The sequence below is a fragment of the Balaenoptera ricei genome, chromosome 15 (assembly GCF_028023285.1).
Source record: "Balaenoptera ricei isolate mBalRic1 chromosome 15, mBalRic1.hap2, whole genome shotgun sequence".
NCBI classification, from domain to species: domain Eukaryota; kingdom Metazoa; phylum Chordata; class Mammalia; order Artiodactyla; family Balaenopteridae; genus Balaenoptera; species Balaenoptera ricei.
Genome location: NC_082653.1, coordinates 28610149 through 28626627, shown reverse-complemented (window position 1 = coordinate 28626627; position 16479 = coordinate 28610149). Strand labels below are relative to the sequence as shown.

General features: G+C 45.0%; 1 protein-coding gene across 1 annotated transcript in view; it reads right to left on the bottom strand.

The window, feature by feature from the left end:
- PSMF1 (proteasome inhibitor subunit 1) overlaps positions 1-15307 on the bottom strand; it is a 47635-nt gene extending 32328 nt beyond the window's left edge. The window contains exons 1-3 of the mRNA XM_059897715.1: positions 15012-15307; positions 8548-8700; positions 6316-6398 (exon numbers count right to left, since the gene is read on the bottom strand). Coding sequence (XP_059753698.1) covers positions 6316-6398; positions 8548-8700; positions 15012-15140 — 365 coding nt within the window. The 5' untranslated portion in view covers positions 15141-15307. The remainder of the gene's footprint in view (positions 1-6315; positions 6399-8547; positions 8701-15011) is intronic.
- Between the last annotated feature and the right edge of the window lie 1172 nt (positions 15308-16479).

Here is a 16479-nt window from a genome sequence, read left to right as displayed (position 1 = left end):
TCCATTTGCTGTCCCTACTCTTTCCTCCAGAATCCTAAAGAACATGAAGAGATAATTGTACACCCATGTTCAAAGAAGCATTATTCAAAGTAGCCAAAAGGTGGAAGCAACGTAAGTGGCCACGAATACCTAGGATAGATGAACGGATAAACAAAATATGGTAAATACAGACAATGGAATATTACGCGTGCTTGAATAAAGAGTTCCATGACTAAAAAGTGTAACACCTGCAATGGTTTAGAAGTTCTAAGGGCCTGTGGTCCATACATCCCTACAAAGATCAGGTTCCTACTTAGAACACAGAACTTTGTACACCATGCTGCTTCCCTGACCAAGTTGGGTAGCAGGGATAAATCTAACTCCTCTTTCCTTTCAGTAAGATGAGCTGTGTGTGATACAGGTGGAAGCCCTCTGATCTCCCTATGCAAAAGGTTTACCTGTAGAACTCAGGTCTGATTAAAAAACTACTAAGTCCCAAAGGAGAAGTTCTCGCATGATTTCTAAACCTTAGGAGAACTGCCATTTTGGTAGTAGCAAAAGACAGCCTGTCATCCTAACATAGTAGAGGCATGACAGAAAGGAACAGGTTTATACTCCTTAGCAAACCAGTTTACTCAACTAGGGGCACAGATTTCTACCTAGAAAAGACATGACATGCCATGACGACCTAACAAGGAGGGCCAGATGGTGGAAGGGGGCCAGAAGCAGGCAGCTCAGTGCTGCTGCCAGAAAGGCAGAGGAGAGAGGGAGGGCCTTATGATCAGGAGAGAGATCCAGACCCCAGCTCTCTGAGCCTCAGTTTCCATGGAGATGATTCCTTGTGATCAGATTTCTTTCGTTTGCATATTCATGAAGGGCTGGGCCCAGCACTAAGCACTCTGTGCTGACATCTCATCTCATTCTCAGAACACTCGGAGGTAGTCCTACTATGTCATTTTACAGCAATCAAAACACACACACACCCCCCAAACACACACAAAACTCCAACAACAAATGTTATTTTAAAAAAACAAAATGGAGATATTATCATCGTTTCTCTCTCAGTATTGCTGAGGGGACTAAATGCTCTAAGGAGCATGAACAGCCTGGTGTACAGGCCTGGGTTTTTCCAGAGGTTTTGTCAATTTCTCTCCCAATGGAATTCCAGAATGAAAAAGTCAAGAGAGAGGCCACACTCTCAGTGTCCTTCCCTTTACCCTCTTAAGGGGTGAGGTAGGGTCACGGTGTGGGCAGCACCCAGAAGAGCAGTTCTGCCAAGGCCAGGCCTGGCCTCACTTCACTCCTTCATTCCTTTGTCTACTGTGTGAAAAAGACCCATATCCTGCCCTTAAGGAGATCACAGGCTAGTAGGCAGTTAATCATAAAATACCCACTTATTAAATGCTTAAAAGGTTCAAACATGGGGGGAGCAGGGGAGGCTTCTCTGAGGAGCTGACATTTAAATGGGAACTGAAGGAAGAAGAGCAGTTGGCTGTGGGAAGCGGCTGGGGAGAGCACTCTCTGCCAAGGGGAGAGCTCTGAAGAGGGAGGAGGCACACGGCACCACAGCTGAGACACAGGAACTAAGTGGGAAGTGGCACAGGATGAGGTTAGAGGGGCTGGGCCCTAGGCTTTAGGCCTCACCAAGGATTTTGTTCTTCATCCTTGGAGAAATGAACACTCACTGAAGGGTTGGGGGTTTCCTTTTTAGATTTAATTTGTAAAAAATTTACCAACTCTGTAACCAGTTTAAGTGTACGGTTCAGCAGTATTAAGTATATTCACATTGTTGTGCTATCACCACCACCACCTATCTTCAAAACGCTTCCTCTTACAAAACTGAAACTCTGTACCCATTAAACAATAATTCTCTATTCTCCCCTCTTCCAATCCCTGGCAACCACTATTTTACTTTCTGTCTCTATGAGTTTGACTATTCTAGGTACCTAATATACATAGAATCATATAGAATTTGTCTTGTGATTGGCTTATTTTGCTTAGCACAATGTCCTCAAGGTTTATCCATGCTGAAGCATTTGTTAGCATTTCCTTCCTTTTTAAAGCTGAGTAATATTCCATTGTCTGTATATACCACAATTTGTTTATCCGTTCATCTGTCCTAGGTATTCATGGGCACTTACACTGCTTCCACCTTTTGGCTACTATGAAAAACACTTCTATGAACGTGGGTGCACAATTATCTCTTTGAGACCCTGCTTTCAGTTCTACTGGGTATATGTCTAGAAGTGGAATTGCTGGATCATATGGTAATTAATTTTCTGAGGAACCACCACACCATTTTTCACAGTTGCTGTACCATTTTACATTTTCACCAACAGTGTACATGGGTTCCAATTTCTCCACATCCTTACTAATAGTTGTTATTTTGTTTTTTTGATAGTAGCCATCCTAACGTGTGTGAGGTGGTATCACTGAGGGATTTCAAGCAAGACTTTTAATCATAACCTGATCTGTGTTTTAAAAACGTTGGTCCAACTGCTGTGTGGGAAACTGACTGGAGGGTGATGACCAGGAGTGGAAGTTGGGATCTCTTCACATAGAGGATGCGTGAAAGAAGGATGGAGACAAAGGGGGGTGGCCAGAATGATGCGGGCAGGTTGTCTGAAGTCTGGGAGAAGTGGAGTGGGTTCAAGATGGTTATCGCTGATTAGATGCAATTAAATCCAACAGGGTTTCTAGGCAGTTCTCATGACTGAATTTATAGTGATGCCAGGCTTCCGCCAAAACCCTGAAGAGGTCAATGAGGATGGGGATAAAGTCCCCGAAATGGAATAACATGGAAACAAATGGGCCCAACTATCTATCAAACAGATAATTTCATTACACTGATGGACAAATAAGCATTAAATCTAAGTACATTTTGAACACAATACTCTGACGATATACATGCTCAGTGGCACACAGTCAAAGGACAAAAAGAACTGGAAAGAAATTGTATTTGTGACTTTACTTAGTAGATCTGTTCTTGGTCGGCACTGATGTAGCAGTTCAAAAACTATCTGCGTGTATTTTAGAATCAAACAAATGAGTAAGTATTTTGAGGCTGTTGGGCATCAGGGTTCTCAACACAGAAGGGAGTTACAAGTACAGAATAAGAGAATACAAATCCTGCAGTGTTAGATTAAAAATAAAAGTATCAGTTGGAAATGTTAAGGAAAAAAAAAAAAAAAACTCCAGGAAAGTTTCCTAGCTCTTTTCTCTAAAAAAGCCTGAAAGCAATGACATCCTTCATATTAATGAGCACACTCAGGGCCCAGATTTTGGAAACTATTACCCACCAAAAGAAATCATGTTTCCTTAGAAAAATCCCTGGTTTCAAGGCAGGGGCAAGTAAAGTACAAGGTGAGGGCAGAACACCTTATTGTGCCAGGAAGTGTGAAAACGCTCTGACATGGTGACATGTCAAAAAGACAGGTGGGGCTTCCCTGGTGGCGCATGGTTGAGAATCTGCCTGCCAATGCAGGGGACACGGGTTCAAGCCCTGGTCTGGGAAGATCCCACATGCCGCGGAGCAACTAGGCCCGTGAGCCACAATTACTGAGCCTGCGCGTCTGCAGCCTGTGCTCCGCAACAAGAGAGGCCGCGATAGTGAGAGGCCCGCGCACCGCGATGAAGAGTGGCCCCCGCTCGCCGCAACTAGAGAAAGCCCTCGCACAGAAACGAAGACCCAACACAGCCAAAAAATAAATAAATAAATTTATAAAAAAAAACAAAAACAAAAACAAAAACGACAGGTGAAGTAGCTTGAGGGAATTCCTACTGGTCAACTCTGGAACAAGTTGAGCATTCAAAGAATGACAGAAATGGAATATAACTTTGAATAAAAAATAACCCAGGAGTCTATTTTGATATTTTAAAAATTAAAAATAGGGACTTCCCCGGTGGCGCAGTGGTTAAGAATCCACCTGCCAATGCAAGTGACGTGGGTTCGAGCCTTGGTCCGGGAAGATCCCACATGCCGTGGAGCAACTAAGCCCGTGCGCCACAACTACAGAAGCCCGCGTGCCTAGAGCCCATGCTCTGCAACAAGAGAAGCCACCGCAATGAGAAGCCCGCGCACCACAACGAAGAGTAGCCCCTGCTCGCCTCAACTAGAGAAAGCTCACGTGCAGCAATGAAGACCCAACGCAGCCAAAAATAAATTTAAAAATTTTTTAAATTAAAAATAAGGGGGAGAGAGAACAGAAAGCTTTTAATTAAAAAATCTAACTAATAAATGTAGAAAGAATTATAAACATAGAAAATTACTGTTTTATAATCATCACAGTAATAGTTGATTCAAGCAAGAATCATCAAAAGATGCTAAAACCACTGGGTAAAAGACTGTTGGGAGGCAGAATATTCAGTCTGCTAATATAATACCACAGATCACTTATTAAACACAAAGGAAAACAGATGCCTTTACTGGAGAGAAAGGTGGCAGATACTGTCATAACCAAATGATCAAACTGAACAAAATCAACAATAAGATAGATGTCACGTGCCTGATGTAAAACACTTAGGAGAACACAGCTTCCCTTACATAGTGTTCTTGTTGAAAATGTTCAACCTGAATCAAATGATGAGGAAACAATCTGAATGTTCTACACAACAACTGACTTCAAGTCTTCAAAAATACCAATGCTAAGAACAACAAAAGTCTAGGAAACTGTTCTAGTTGAAAAGTAATTGAAAAGACATGAAAATAAATGCAATGTGTGACATTTGGTTGGATAAGAAAAAAAATACCTCAAACCTAAAACCAAAAGACTAGCTAAAAAGGACACTGCTGGGATGACTACAGAAATCTGAACATGGACTGTGTATTAAATGACATTAATGCATCAATCCTACATTTCCTGATTGTGATTAACAGGAGGGTGTCTGTGTAAGAACAAGGAGATACATGATGAAATATTTAGGGGTTAAGGTTTATAAAGTCTGGAAATAGTTCTCAGATGGTTCAAGAACAAAAAAGCATACAGAAAAACTAAGCAGAAGTGGCAAAATGTTAAAAATTGGTGAACCTAGGTAATGGGTATATGGGTGTTCATTGTTAATATTTTTGCAAACCCTCTTTTCTGTGGGGTTGCAAATTTCAAAATAAAAAGTCAAGACAAGTCAGACTCGAAGAAAATACTTGCAAAACACATATATGATTAATGACTGTTACCCACAATATACAAAGAACTCCTAAAACTCAACCGTAAGAAAACAACTCGATTAAAAAATGGGCCAAAGACCTGGACACCTCACTAAAGAAGATATACAGATGGCAAATAAGCATATGAAAAGATGCTCAACATCATATGCCATCAGGGAACTGCAAATTAAAACAAAAATGAGGGCTTCCCTGGTGGCGCAGTGGTTGAGAATCTGCCTGCTAATGCAGGGGACACGGGTTCGAGCCCTGGTCTGGGAGGATCCCACGTGCCGCGGAGCAGCTGGGCCCGTGAGCCACAACTACTGAGCCTGCGCGTCTGGAGCCTGTGCTCCGCAACAAGAGAGGCCGCGATAGTGAGGGGCCCGCGCACCGCGATGAAGAGTGGCCCCCACTCGCCGCAACTAGAGGAAGCCCTCGCACAGAAACGAAGACCCAACACAGCCAAAAAAATAAATAAAATAAATAATAATTAAAGGTGCTAATAATTAAAAAAAAAAAAAAAAAAATGAGATACCACTACACACCTATTAGAATGGCCAAAATCTGAAACACTGACAAGGATGTGGAGCAACAGGGAACTCTCATTCATTGCTGGTGGGAATGCAAAATGGTACAACCACTTTGGAAGACAGTTTGGCAGTTTCTTACAAAAGTAAACACATTCCAACACCACCAAGAATGGAACCTGGGTGATAATGTGTGCCAGCGTAGGTTCATCAACTGTAACAAATGCACTACTCTGGTGGACTGTGAGAGTGCGGGGCAGGGGGGAGGTTCAAGGAAACTCTCTGCACTTACCGCTCAATTTTGCTGTGAACCTAAAACTGCTGTAAAAAATAAAGTCCATTTTAAAAATTGGGGGATGGAGTGTACCAGATTAGGTACACTTTTTCCTCCTAGGAACTCACTCCGACTGACTCCACTGGCTAGGCCCCATCTCTACCCTGTAGACTTGTGGACTCTTGATTGCATCATTTTATTTCAAGTGGCATTTCCCACGTGAATCTTCTCTTCAAATAAACAGAAAAGAGAAATGAGAAGTGACTGTGCCCAAGAGAGAAAGATCCTTCTGTTAACCTTCCTCCATTCTCTGACACCTCAAGTCCATTCCTTATATCTGGCCACTGGTTCTCTCTTCTTTTTCCCAGGGAAAGGTCAACCCTTAGAAATACCTGTGGAAGTCCACCAGGTGTTCTGAATCGATATAATCATTCAAGTTCAGGGTCAAGTCTGACACTTGCTGTGAGCCATGTTCCTAGAAAAATGAAAATAGAAAATGAGAGACTGGGATATTTCTGGTCTAATGAGTAAGTGGCGGGGCGAGGGGGGAGAGGAACAACTTAATTACTCAACCTAAAGAAATACATATGGGCCCAAAGAGACATATATAAGGACTGTTTGTAATAGATGAAATACATTTCTCATGCTTGGGGACTTCTCTGATCTAGGAATAATGCCTTTCTGAGGCAGAGCCCAGAAAAACCTACTTCCCAGGCTCTTTTGCAGCTTGGACACAGGCATGGAACTGAGGTGCCAAATGGATGCACAACTTCAACTTGGAGGTGAGCACCATGGATAAACAGGCTGAGTAAGGGGCAGACGTCTTGCTATCGAGGGTAGCAGCAAGGGTCACAACATCAGTGGCTCCTGAGAAGGGGCACCTGGGTTGGCAGTCAGCCAGTACCTAATGCCCTGGGGTGGTGGCAGCAGCAGTGGTTTCCATGGCATGGTTTGGAGCAATGCCCTGGAAGCCCAGCCTTGAAACTGTTTCTCCAGCCCTCCCGACAATTCAGTGAGTTATCCCAGTTCTTTTTTTTTTTTTTTTTTAATTAATTAATTAATTAATTAATTTATGGCTGTGTTGGGTCTTCATTTCTGTGCGAGGGCTTTCTCTAGTTGTGGCAAGCGGGGGCCACTCTTCATCGTGGTGCGCGGGCCTCTCACTGTCGCGGCCTCTCCTGTTGCGGAGCACAGCCTCCAGACGTGCAGGCTCAGTAGTTGTGGCTCACGGGCCCAGTTGCTCCGCGGCATGTGGGATCTTCCCAGACCAGGGCTCGAACCCGTGTCCCCTGCATTGGCAGGCAGATTCTCAACCACTGAGCCACCAGGGAAGCCCTATCCCAGTTCTTTTAATAAACCTCACTGTTTAAACAAACCTGAGGGGATTCTGTTGTTTATAACTAAGAACACTGTGTGATACAAAATCTAAACGTTCATCAAAAGGGAGAGGGATAGGGCTTCCCTGGTGGCGCAGTGGTTGAGAATCTGCCTGCCAATGCAGGGGACACGGGTTCCAGCCCTGGTCTGGGAAGATCTCACATGCCATGGAGCAGCTGGGCCCATGAGCCACAATTACTGAACCTGTGCGTCTGGAGCCTGTGCTCCGCAACAAGAGAGGCCACGGTAGTGAGAGGCCCGCGCACCGCGATGAAGAGTGGCCCCTGCTTGCCTCAACTAGAGAAAACCCTCGCACAGAATCGAAGATCCAACACAGCCATAAATAAATAAATAAATAAATAAATTTTTTTTTTTTAAAAAAGGGAGAGGGATAAACAAATTATGGTATTATGGAATACTATATAGTGGCTAAAATGAATAAGGTATAGCTATATGCATTCCCATGTAAAGACCTCCAAAACATATTGAGGGAAAAAAAGCAAAGTGCAGCACAATACAGACTGCATGATACTTTTGTATAAATACAGACAACCAGGCTAAACTTAAAAAAAGAGTCACTGCCCTCAGGGTGCTTATAGTCCATATTACATAGACTACAGAATATTCTGCTATAGTGGTAGAATACAAATATTACACCAAAGCGTAAATAAGTACACTAATTACAAACTGTGTTAAGTACCAGGCAGGAAAATAAAATGATGAAGCAGAGGCATAATTTAGATTTTTCTGGCAGACGAGAGTAAGTAGTCAGGACTGAACTTTTTGAGTAAGTGAAAAACAAGAGGGAGTCAGTCAGGCTAAAGGAAGGGTGGAGGGTGTGTATCTGTGTGAGGCGGCAACCGTACAGAGGAAGAGCTTTCCAGCATAGGAAACAAGAGGTATACAGGCTCCAAGGCAGCAGAAAGCTAAGCTTATCTAAAGAACTAAAAGTAGCCCCCGGGGCTACAATAAGCTTTTTTCTCCCAAGCTGTCCCTGAATGGATTTACCTTAATTTACTTAACTATTCCTCTGTGATGGAAAGTCCCTCCTCTTACAGTAATAGGCAGGGAACATCTTTGAACACAAAGCATTTCTACATTTAGGGTCCTCGCCTCAGAATAAAGTTCTGGAACTAGGATCACTGAGTAAAGGCTTCACGAACATTGAGGGTTCTTAAATGGGTTTCAAAAAGGTGATCCCAAGGTCTACTCCCATCAGCGGACCCCTCTGTGTCCTAGGGACTCACCAGCACATTGATGATCATGCTGTTCTCCACAGTGACAGCCTTCACAAGGAGCTTTCTGGACCCATCCTTTGACTCATACCGGAGGACATACAGGTCTTTATTGTTGTTCCATTCCGCTGGCAGCAGTTCTGATTTCTTATCATTGGGACCCGGCTGAGAAGACACCAGAGATGAGAGGTGAAAGATCATGACCTCAGATCTAAAAAGGACCTTACAGATAATCTAATCCCACTCCCTCACTTCACTGATGAAGACATGGAGGTCAGGAGAAGTAAAATGTCCAAGGTCCTACAGCAAGTTAGAGGTCTGGGGTCTCTGGACTCCTGCTCTAGTGATCCTCCCTCATATCTGACTGCCTTTGTGACACAGCACTGGAACCTGTCAAGAATCTGTAGCCTTGGTTTAACAATCTCTTCTCTATCCCCCTGTCAAGAATAAGGCCAGTCACCTAAAGGGATACTGTGAAATTCTAAGACAGTGTTTCTCGAAGTTTGGAATTCAGGCCATCTGCAAAGGGATCACAGAAGTGTTGACTAAAACTACAGATTCTAATGTACACCTCTCCAGACTACTGTAGTGTCTTAACAAAAATTATGAACAACTTTCATACAAACAAAATATAGCACACGTACAAGATAAAAAAAAGAATTATAAAATGGACACCTATGTATCTACAGCCAGCTTAAGAAACAGAACGTGGCCAATTCTGCTCAAGCCTTGAGTAGCGTATCCCCGATGAATCTCCCTCCTCCTCCCTCATGGGTAATCACTAGGCGTTTTTAAAATTTCTTTACGTTTCCTTATAGTTGTGTTACTATACACAAATCCTAAAAATATATTGTTTCAAATGTTTTTGAATTTTATATAAATAGCATCACTTTTATCATCTGCCGTTTTCAATCGATACTGTTTTGAGATTCATCCATGTCAATACACTTAATAGCTGACTCACTGTACAGCGTTCCATTTTTGCTATATAGTTCACAGCCATATAGCCCATCATTGCATGAATATGCTGCAAGTTACACACTCACTTATTGATGGATATTTGGAGTGCTTCCAGTTTATTTGTTTTGCTATTATAAACAATGTTGCTATGAACACTCTTGTACACATCTCCTAGTACACATATGGATGAACTCCTGTAGAGTATCTCTAGGGGAAGAACTTTTAATTTATAAGATAAAGTCAACTTGTTTTCAAAAGAAGTATGGATTCACACTCCCATGAGCAATGTATGAGAGTTCTTGTTCCACGTGGTCAGCAACATTGCTATTGTCCAATTAAAAATTTTTGCCAACCTAATGGGTGTAAAAATGCATCACTGTGAGTTGTGATGGCCTCATTTCTTTAAAAAAAAAATCCTAGGACTTTCTTTTTACATACTAACGTTTGAGAAATAGTTCTCAAACTACCTCTATAGTAAAAACTAATACAGTGATTTCCAGGTGGGGAAAGATTTCTTAAATGAGTCCACAAAAGAAAAAAAGTGCTGTCTTTGACACTGCTCATAATTTAAAGCTCCAGATCAACAACAGATACTACAGACAAAGTTAACAGGCAGTCACGGGCTAGGATGAGCTATGTGCCGTGGCTGCAAAAGAAAAGAATTAATAACTAGTACAAAAAGAGAATGCCTGGAAAACGAACAATAAAAATTGGGAACCCACTTGAAAAAGGTATGAACAAGCAAAAGATAAGAGCAGTTAACAGTGTATAAAGGATTATTCAACTTTACTAGCACTCAGACACACGTAGGTTGAAATATGAGATACCAGGATCCACCCATCAGACTGCTGTTATCTATTTTTCTATTTTTTTGCCAGTGTTTGTGTGGGTGTGGGGAGAATGGCAACCTCCAGGTGCTGCTGGTGGCCGTTCACACTCTTACAGCACCTTTGGAGAGCAATCTGGTAATATTCAGTGCAATTAGATAAGCCGACACCCTGTGACCCAAAACCTTCACTCCTGGAAGAAATTCTGTGCACAGAGGCACAGGGATTATGACAAGGGATCTTCATCACAATCCTGTTGGAGGAACCAAACGGGAGTTAAAATGCAAAATATGTTCACAGTGGAATACTGTGTAGCAGTTAGAAGGAACAAACTAGATCTAATTGCAGTATTATAGATAAAAGTAAACAATGTGACAAAGAAAAGTTTTTTTAAAATGAGATTTACAGCCAGGTACCATTTATGCAAAAAATTTAAAAACACACCAAAAATCTATATATTGTTTTCATAGATGCATAGTTCTACAGCTAAACACGCAGCAAGTGGACTGGGAAGATCTGTATTCATGAGACTACGATGGGAGGGAGTGGGACCAAAGATGAGAAACAACAACAAAAGACAAAGATCCAGCAACACAGACCTCACACCTCACCAAGGACAACGGAAGGCCAAAAATGGAGATTGTGGGCCTCTCCGCTTTGGTCACCTCTGGGGCTCAGGAATCAAACTGGGAAAGTGGTCCCAAATAAAATTCAAGACATTGCAACTGGCATGGTTTCAAACCTGGCTAAATGACAAGGAAACTCACAGGCCTGAAGCAGAGAAATGAGAGTGACAGAAAACAAAAGTGAAACTAATCAGCCCACTCTGCTAAGAGAAAGAGAAACTATCCCCTCACCCTCAACTGGGTAAATTTCCTATTACATGTTTAGTGTCCTGGGTTTAAGGTTTACTTTGGAAGCCAAGAATTTGATGACATGCCTTGTCTTTGTTCTATCAAGGGCCTTTGAATTTATATTTATACCTCCATGTACAGCATTCAACCCACCAGAATTTCTTCTTGGAGTATAAATAATTCAGCCTGCTCACTCTCCCATAACCTCAGGCTTCCAGAGCAAGAGAGAATCCTAGGGCCTAGTGAGGCTGATACCTCTCACTGCAGTGGAACCAATGCTCCCCCGCTCAAGGGCTGCCCTGATATGGGAAAACAGGTGGGACTGAAAGAGACTGGCCTTGGTGATATCAAGCCAAACATGGCATTCAACTGCCCTCTAGAGCAGGACATCAAATATCAGACCTCCCAAAGAGCTACGATTGGAAAGCAGCCAAAGTACATGGTTGTGTAAACTCGTTGGGATGAAAAAAAATCTAAGGGGGGCTGAAAACTGCCCAAGGTCATGGTAAGTCAAGTGCAGAGCTGGGTTTGGCATTCAGAGCTCCTGATTGCCCACGCTATGGCTGGAGATTTTTCCCAGCCAGGTCCCCCAGACTGGCCCCCCAAAAGTAAAGATAGTTGTCCCCTTAGGCAAAATCCTGGGGCTGGAAGCATTCTTTAATGGCCATGAGTTCATTCCAGTGTCCCTGGGCTAAAATGCACCCAAAGAAGATCATTTGGGGCATTTTCTCTCTTTTGTCATAATCTTTAGATTCCTACAACAGAAAACAATATTCTCAAAATTAAGTCTATGGCCATCTCTATTCCCTTGCTACTTAAACCACCTGACACAGCTGTAAAGCTCTTATGAGGAGCGGTGCTGACTTCAAGAAAGAAATCCAAATTCAAATATTGAATTTTTTATTGAAGATGTATTGCTCTTCTAATCAAGTTTTATGTACACAATTCCCCTGTACCAGAGGACACAAAACCAAAGAGAAAAGCAGACAATTTAGCTTTCTATTTAACTGTCAACATATTAAATGATCAAGCACAAAATTTCAGGACCTTCCTCTCTCTCTTATCACCCCCAGAAGGGTGGGAAGCAGGAGGTGGCTGGAGAGGCAACATAACATCCTCTGAACTTGGCAAACACTACTGGTCTCAGCTGAGACTGCTGGCCCCACGCTGGAAAGCTAAAACCTCTCTTAAATAAACTAATAGGAAAGATGTGCCTCCAAAAGGTTTCTACTCTGAATGAAAGTAAACTCAGCAGAAGTGAGAGGAGGACAAGTGCAACCTGAACTCCAGTGGCACTTAAGGAGCAGAGAGAAGCAAAAACACACCACGCTCTAGTGCACAGAACAAATGCCCATCCCCCCACCCCATGGGGGAACATGCTTGATTCAGCACTGGGGTGGACAGATGGACAGTGGGCAATGCCTTCTAAACCCCCATCCGCACTCCCCTGGGCCTCCCCTAAGATGTCTGGAGCCAGCATCTTTTTCTGGCTTGCATGAACTTGACATGTGGCATCATAAACAGAGTGGAATTAGATAGACCTCTGGGATTCAGTTAAGTATCTCTTATTTATTTTTTTAGACCAGTATTGAAATGAGATTGTGTTCTTTCTGAAAATTTGGAAGCCTGGAGTACATGGCAAGGGGATGGTGCCAGTTAGGAGGAGGCAATGACCTACATGAACTGATGTCCCTAAGCTGTCAAAGTGACTCAGACAGAGTTGCCGACAGGATCTGTGAAGGGACGAGTGGTGGGAGCAGATCTGCAGTGTTGATACGTGTGTGTGGAAGGGGAAAAGAGAAGGGAGTCACACAGGCGCTCTGTAACAAGTTCCTGTTCCTGGGGGGAGAGGTTCTAACAGTGTGTCAGGGCAGCAGTAGCTAGCTGAGAGTAAAATACAGAGAGTGAGGTATATGAGGAGGGGAGAAAGCAGCGCAAACCTGTTAGATCTGAAGGACAGGGCAAGGGGCAGGGAGGGGTGGGGGGGCGGCGGTGAGAGCCTATAGGGGAGCCCCAAGGTCAGGAACAAGTCTTACCCCCTCTCCAATTCCATTGTCCCCTGCACCATCCTACGCATCAGCTTTCTGGGAGAATGTCCCAGGAAAAGGTGAAATGAAATGCCTGGGGCAAGTGAAAGAGCCGTTAAAGATTAGAAAGCTGGAATGAGGCAAGCGAGGAGACGTAAGGTTTCTTTTGGGGTGATCACATACTGAAAGTGGAAACCTGACACTCATGATTCTGGGCCCTGCCTCTACCTGATCCCAAGGTCTGAAATGTTGAAAGGCAAGGTAAGTGGAAGGAAGCAAAAGGTGAACAGAAAGGCCAGGAACAAAGGCATCTGGGAGGGAGAATGGTTCCTGCTTCCAGGGTGTGTTGTGTGTGTGTGTGTGTGTGTCTCTGTGTCTGTGTATAACGCTGGTCCTTCTTTTCCCGTAAGCCTGGAGGTGGTGGTGGAGAAGTTTACTGTGTGTATCTGGGGTCCCAGTGAGACACCTGAGGTCTGAGGAGGGGAAAAAAGAGCCAGAAATCCATGACAGTTCTTGTGTTGCTTATTCCTGTTGGTGAGGGTAAAGCATGAGGGGGTGTGATAGTCTTGGTCACGAGTTCTAAGGGACAGAGAAATGGAGCAGTGAGGGTGGGGGGGGGGGGCGAACCTGGCTCTAGGAGCCCAGGATGTGTAAACTGTGTCTGAGGAGGGATCCCTAAAGCTCTGTGTCAGAAGAGGAAAAGTTAAGACTCTGGATGTATATCTGAGAAACTAAAAAAGGATTAGGGAATTTGAGAACTAAAGCAGTTAGAAATGAGAGTGAGGTTAAAATCTCACTGTAAGATGAAAGGAGTGAAGCGCCCTGCTCCCCAGAGCTGGTCTAGGTTCTGAGAGTGAGAGGAGAGTGACAGTGAGGGGCAGGCAGAGTCCTGAGCATGTGTATGGGAGGATATTTTCTCGGATGGAGCAGAAGGGAAATGAAGGGGCAGTAAGGGGCCCAGGCCCAGTTTTCACACGAAGCTGGTGTGTACAACGATGTATAGGGGGAGAGTCACAGGGGAGAGTCACAGGGAAGGGGCAGGGAAGATGGGAGAATGCTACGGCAATGAATTAGTGAGGCCGGCTGGGCCCGGCAGTCCTGGGGCTCTGTGGGGATGACCACAGGGCCCCCTGCTGTAAGAGGCAGAGCCTGAGGATGGGAGAGCAGAAGGGGCTGGTCCTGCGGGGACAGCTGCTGGGAAGGAAACTTACTTGGCCCTACACCCAGAGTGCATGTCTATACGTGTGTGGGAGGTGCTTGTTCCCCCGGAGCCTGAGTGAAGACCATAACGGTCAGTGGGCTGCACCAGGCCCTTCAGTAAAGCGTGAAGGGGGGTCTGAGCTCTAGGGGATCTTGACTGGAGCTGAGGCCCCCCATACCTGTGCCTGGATCCAGATATCTGGTGGGCGCTCGACTACAGTATGAGGAAGGTAGTACTGGGTACAGCCCCACCCCACCCAGCAGCGTGGGAAGGAGCTTGGCGGAGTTCGGGTAGGTGAGGAGTACTCAGGAGAGTAACCCCTGTCTCGCTGCCAGATCCGCACAATCCCGGCCTCGGAGACTGCCAGCCTGTGCTGCAGCGAGTTTCTGTCCTTGGGTTTTCAAATCGTGCTGTGCCAGCTAGGCTGGGACAATAGAGCACCTCCCCGACCGGTAGGCTAAAGGGACCAGTGGTGTCATGACTCGTAGGACCCAGACCTGGGAGGAGGGAAGGTCAGGCACTTTGGACAGAGCCTCCGGTCCTCTGGGTTTGGGCAGAAGACACCTCACCCCCTCCACACTGGCCCCGGGCCGGCTCCGTGGCGTACCTGGTCGCCGGCACCCAAGCCGTAGTAGCCATGCGTGACCACCTCCCAGTGCAGGAAGCAGACGAGCGCGTCCTGCGCGCAGGTGATGGCCGGCGCCGCCGACGCGAACAGTACCTCCAAGCCCGCCATGAGAGCCCCCGGCTTCTGCGGGCGGAGGAAGGGAGGGAGAATGTGCTGTGAGCCGATTCGGCCCTCACGGTTCTGCTGACTCCGCTCCGCTACTCCGCGGGATCTCGTCGAGTCTCCACCTGCGCGGCCAAAATGGAGACACTCAGCTTTGGGGTGTGACCGCCGGAAGTAACTTCCAGCTCCGGCGCTGCTGCGCGAGCGCGCCCGGCTGGAAACAGAAGGGAGACGCTAAAAGGTTCCGACAGGCAGCGCGTGAGCGGGACAGGACCCCTGGGGACGAGGTCCTTCAAAGCTGGAATCTCCGTCTTCCCCGCAGCAGGCAGGTCCGCTACACGTAGGTTGTGGCATCGTTTGAAGAGAGGTTACCTTGTTCTGAGCCACAGACCTCCCATCTGCAGAATGGGGTGGACGTATGCTGGTGGGAGAAGAGGTAATGAAATAGGGCTAAAATATATTCAGAATAATAATTGACACTTATGCGGTGCTTGCTCCATGGAACATTATTCTGAATGCTTTACTTGTATTCATTTATTTAATGCTCACCACCCAACCCCGTAAAGTTGGTATTTGATAGCTCCATTTTACTGATGGGTAAACAGACACACAGAGGGGTAAATTTCACAAAGATGAGTGAGTGGCAGAGGTGGTACTGCAGTCTACCAGTCTGGCTCCTCGGATAACATTTATTAAATGTTTACTGTGTGCTAGATCCTGTGTCAAAACATTCACATCACCCTATCAAAAACTCTATGAGGTATGTTCCATTATCATTCCCATTTTGCAGATTTGTCACCAGCTTAGAGAATGGAAGCCGCTTCCCCCAAGAAGACGCAGCTGCTGACTGGAGAGCTGGCGCTCCTGATCCACTACCAAATGTCAGGCATTTATTTGTCTGTCTCCTTCATGATTTTTACCACTTACTGTTTTTACTCAAATAAATTTAGTTTTCCCATCCCAGTCAGCACCCTGCAAGCCATCATCATCTCTCACTTGGATGTCTGCATCAGCCTCTAAACTGCCATACTCCATCTCTGTCTCCCTAAAGTCTGTTCTACACTCTGCAACTAGAGATTCTGTTAGAACACATGCCAGATCACATCCCTTCTCTACTCAAAACCCTCCCAGGGCTTCCACCCTTTTCTTTTCCAGCGAAAAGAAAAGTAAGTCCTTCCCATGGTCTGCAGGAACCTTCCTGTGGTCTGTGCTCCCCCCCGCAATGTCTCTCTCTAACATTACCTCCTCCAATTCCCCTGCACTCTTGACTGCAATAACCTTGACTCCCCTCTTCTTTCACACCCACATCTGATCCAACAGCAAATCTAGTCAACTTAACCCTCAA